This window comes from Ichthyophthirius multifiliis (assembly GCF_000220395.1).
Source record: "Ichthyophthirius multifiliis unplaced genomic scaffold scaff_1120509249506, whole genome shotgun sequence".
Taxonomy (NCBI): Eukaryota; Ciliophora; class Oligohymenophorea; order Hymenostomatida; genus Ichthyophthirius; species Ichthyophthirius multifiliis.
This window is the reverse complement of record NW_004087653.1, coordinates 1-4,316: the sequence shown is the minus strand read 5'-3', so window position 1 is coordinate 4,316 and position 4,316 is coordinate 1. Positions and strand designations below refer to the sequence as shown.

The 4,316-nt window shown below is 13.6% G+C and overlaps 2 protein-coding genes across 2 annotated transcripts, besides 8 other annotated features; one reads left to right on the top strand and one right to left on the bottom strand. All coding sequences in view use genetic code 6, as the record gives it.

The window, feature by feature from the left end:
• The first annotated feature begins 288 nt into the window (after positions 1 to 288).
• IMG5_008870 (hypothetical protein) lies at positions 289 to 746 on the top strand. The gene has a single exon (XM_004039776.1). It carries the CDS (start codon positions 291 to 293, stop codon positions 636 to 638), a length of 348 nt encoding a protein of 115 aa, XP_004039824.1. The 5' UTR covers positions 289 to 290; the 3' UTR covers positions 639 to 746.
• Positions 747 to 2,153: 1,407 nt separating this feature from the next.
• Positions 2,154 to 3,190, bottom strand: IMG5_008860 (hypothetical protein). The gene is made up of 2 exons (XM_004039775.1): positions 2,468 to 3,190; positions 2,154 to 2,378 (listed from the first exon to the last, which is right to left on the bottom strand). The coding sequence occupies exons 1-2, from the start codon at positions 3,150 to 3,152 to the stop codon at positions 2,161 to 2,163; spliced, it is 903 nt and encodes a 300-aa protein (XP_004039823.1). The 5' UTR covers positions 3,153 to 3,190; the 3' UTR covers positions 2,154 to 2,160.
• Positions 2,375 to 2,410: a microsatellite.
• Positions 2,415 to 2,466: a microsatellite.
• Positions 3,151 to 3,183: a microsatellite.
• A 173-nt stretch (positions 3,191 to 3,363) lies between the features above and the next one.
• Positions 3,364 to 3,420: a microsatellite.
• A 685-nt stretch (positions 3,421 to 4,105) lies between these two features.
• Positions 4,106 to 4,174: a microsatellite.
• Positions 4,130 to 4,181: a microsatellite.
• Positions 4,182 to 4,205: 24 nt separating this feature from the next.
• Positions 4,206 to 4,284: a microsatellite.
• Positions 4,262 to 4,316: a microsatellite.

Here is a 4,316-nt window from a genome sequence, read left to right as displayed (position 1 = left end):
AAAATTTAAATATAATATATATATATAATTATTTTCTTAATTTTTTTTTTTTTTATTTTATATAATATAAATCATATTTTTTTATCTTAATTTTAACACTTTATTTTTGTCGTATGTACTTTTATGATATTAATTAATATACTTTTTATTTAAGTTCGTTTTAAAATTTTTTTTTACGTTTTAAAAATTAATTAATTTTAAAAACATATTTTTTTTTTAATTTAATTTACTTTTTTATAATTAAAAATATATAAAATAATAAATAAAGTAAAAATATTTTAATAAAAAAAATGAAATTTATTGTTTTATTGTCTCTATTATTTGTCGCTATTATATGTTCTACAACTGAAAAAGAATAACAATATAATTTAGGAGGATGGATTAGACAAAGTAATAGATAATGGGTTAACTCCGATATTGTATAAATAGCATTAAAATTATGTCCTGCTCCACCAGGATTTAAAAAAAGTTTATCAAAAATTGAAATATAAGTTGTTGCTGGAAGAAAATATAGATTCCTTATTAAAACTGAAAATTTAAAATTATAAGAACGTGGATAATTAAACATATAACTTTATGAAGATCTTTAAGAACATATTGAATTATAATAATGCTAATAATCATTAGTAGCTTTTTGATTATCTTAATTTTTAAAATAAAAATTATTATAACATAAAAATAAATTATTATTTTTTATTTTAATCTAAATAATTTTTTTCGTTTAAAAATAGTTATAGAAATAAAAAATATAAATATAATAATTTTAAAATATTTCAATACATATATTAATTAAAAATTACATATATATTTAATTTTTTTAAATCTAAAAATTATTCATTTTGTATAAAACTTTTTAGTAATTAGAATTTATAATAGTATTTTGAAAATCCTTATTTTCCAAAATTGAAAATGCAAAACTTAAAATATGCTTTTAATTATAAATCAAATATAAAAAATTATTGAATAAAGATAATAAAGCTTTATATAAATTATATATATTTATTTTAATGTTAATATATTTAGCAATAATATAAATAATATAATGATTAAAAAAATTTTCTTTTTTAAAAGAAATAAAAAGAACTATATTTAAAAATACAATTTAAAAAAATATTTATTATGGATTTTTACTTGAAAATTTTATTAAAGAGTTTGATAAATCTTTCTAAGAATAATAAATTACTTCATTGTAATATAGAAATAAATTATAATATAATTTTATAAAGCTCTTATAAGTATTTAAATAATAGATAGATGTTAGAAAAATAAAAGTAAATATATTTTTAAATAAACTTGATTATTATAATAAGTTAATAGATAACTTTAGGAGGAAAAGAAAAATTTCGTTAAATTATTTTAAAAATTTAATTGATAATATAAAATTAAATTATGGTTAATATTAAATTTGATTGCAATTCAATAAAACTATTATAACTTTAAAACGTTGTTTATAAAAACCCTCTATAATGAAAAATATTCTTACATTATTCGATTGTTAATATAAAAAATTTTAAAATTATTTATAAATAATTTATATTATTTATTGCATGTAAAATTTATATATTATATTTAACTAATTATATATATAATTTTAAGCATCAAACTTAAATATATAGTATTATTTTATTAGATTTTAAAAAACTTATTATATTTCTTTAAAAAAAGAAAATAATTTATATAATTTAAGCAAAAACCAACCAATTAATTGTTTATTTTTCATAGTTTTATGATTTTCTTTTAAATGTAAAAATTTAGATAACTATATTATTTAAATATTTTATTTTTAAAATATGATTTTTAATATTAATAATATAATAAAAATATTTTTATTTAAGAAATATATAAGTAAATTATATTATTTTTAAATAATTAATAAATAAATATAATATTTAAGTAGCTATATATATCCATATATTATAAATTTAAATCTAATTCATAAATAATTTATTTTCATCTTAAAAGTATGATAATTTTAAACATTCTCTATATAATTAATTTAATTTTAAAATATGAAAAACTTATTTAAAAAAAACTTGTAAAAACAGAAAAATTTATTAAAATTTAAATAAACGATTTTTTTTTTAAGATATAATATTATTTGTTATGGATAATAATAAATTTTTTATGAAAAAAATAATAATTTTTAAAATAAAAAAAAAATCATTTTTTAGTTTCTCCTAATAAAGTATTAGAAGTCTCCTCCCCTAATTTTTTTTCTGCAATATTTCTAGTGTTTTGTCCCAGTGTATCTCCAACCTATGAAGCTCCTTAACTCAATCCATCAAAAGCATTACTTGTTGCATCTATAGTAGCACTTCCAATATTTTTTATTTTTTTTAAAATTTGATTATCACTATTATCAATATTTTTATTAATTTCTATTATTATTTTTATTTTTATTTTTATTTTTTTTAATATATATATATATATATATATATATATATATATATATATATATATATTATACTATCTAATTATTAATTTGTTGCTTATACTACTGGATTTAACATACTTTATAAAAATTCTCCTGTAACTTTAAATGTTTATTACGCCGTGTTTTTTATTTGAATGTATTTTTGTTAAGTTTCTTATGAGACTTCGACTTTATTTTTAGAAATTTTTTCGTTCAAATAGTTTCCAGCGATATTTACTCCTTTAGATGTAATAGATCCTACCCATTAAAATGCATCTTTTAAAACTTCACCTCCTTTTTTGATATAATAAATAGTTTTGTCTTCAGTCATTAAAGGGTTATCAAATATATCAACACAATGGGTATTTATTAAGTTTTTATCTTGTTCATCTAGTATATGCAAATCTACTTTTTCGATAAATGTGACAGTATTTTAAAGAATTATTTCTAATTGCTAAATTACTAATTCATTTTAGAAAATACATAGAGCATTAAATCCATCTTTTGTATGAGGGAAAATATAGGTTTTGTAATTTTGGAATTAAAAGGATATACATTTTATTTGTTTTTGTAAAGTATAATAAAAATCGTCTAATTTTAGGTATGTAAGATCATTGTCAGGAAGAATACATATTTATAAAGTTCCTTCATTTATTTTAGTTCTAGTGTTGTTTAGTAATCTAAAATAAGTCGTATTTTTTATTTCTTGAAGGATTTTTCCTTCTAAAATTTGATCCATTTTATTTTATTTATATTTTTTTTATTATATAAAAATGTGATTATTTTTTTTAATGAAAAAAAGGTTTTTTATAATATATGTGGATATTTTTTATAATAATTATTTTTAATTTTTTTTTTTGAATATTTATTTATATAAACACTAAAAAAAATATAAAATAATTATTTTAATTGTATTATTAGATTTTATTCAATAAATATGATTTAAGATTTTTTATTTAAATGTTTTAAAAGTTTTTTAAAAATTTATTTTAAATTTTTTTAAATTTATAATTTTTGTTTTAATATCAAATAAAAAATTTTAAGTAATATAATTTAATCATAAATTATTTTAATGAATTATAACATAGAATTACATAAATAAATTTAATTTTTTATATATTATTATATAATATACAGAAAAACAAATTTAATGATTATTAAAATTTATTATTTTGTTTATTAATAAAAGATAACGAATCGATATCTATTTAACAATATTAAAACATATTATAAAGTAGAGTTTCCATAATTAAAATTAAATAAATCCTGATATAAATTAAATAACAAATTTTTTTTAATAAAAATTGATTATTACTATCTATTTATAATTGATTTTACTCTGAAAATTCGTTTTAATTAATTAATATATTTTTAATAATAAATTTTTGGCTTAATATTCATATTTTAAATAAAATATATGTTTAATTTGTTTTCTTTTTGTTATTAAGAATCTGACTAGAAATTTACTAAAATTGATTACTAATTTTTAATAAAACGAAATTTATACAAATAAGTTGAATTATTGATCATATATTTCAAAAAATTTATTATCTCTTAAAGTAATTTTATTAATTACACACACATGATGTAAAAATTATAAAAAATAAAATTTAGCTTATCCTTTTTAATATATTCTACTATTTTTTATATTAAATAATATTTTTTTAAATACATGTATTTTTATTAAAATTTTTAAAAAAATATAATACAAAAATTAAAATATTAGAAAAAAAAAAAAAAAGTATACAAAAATTAAAAAAAAATATTAATTTATAGAAATAGATACATAATAAAATAAAATATTATATAATTTTTTTATTATAAATAAATTTTAAATATAATTATTATTATAATATATATATATATATATATATATATATATATATATATATATATATATATA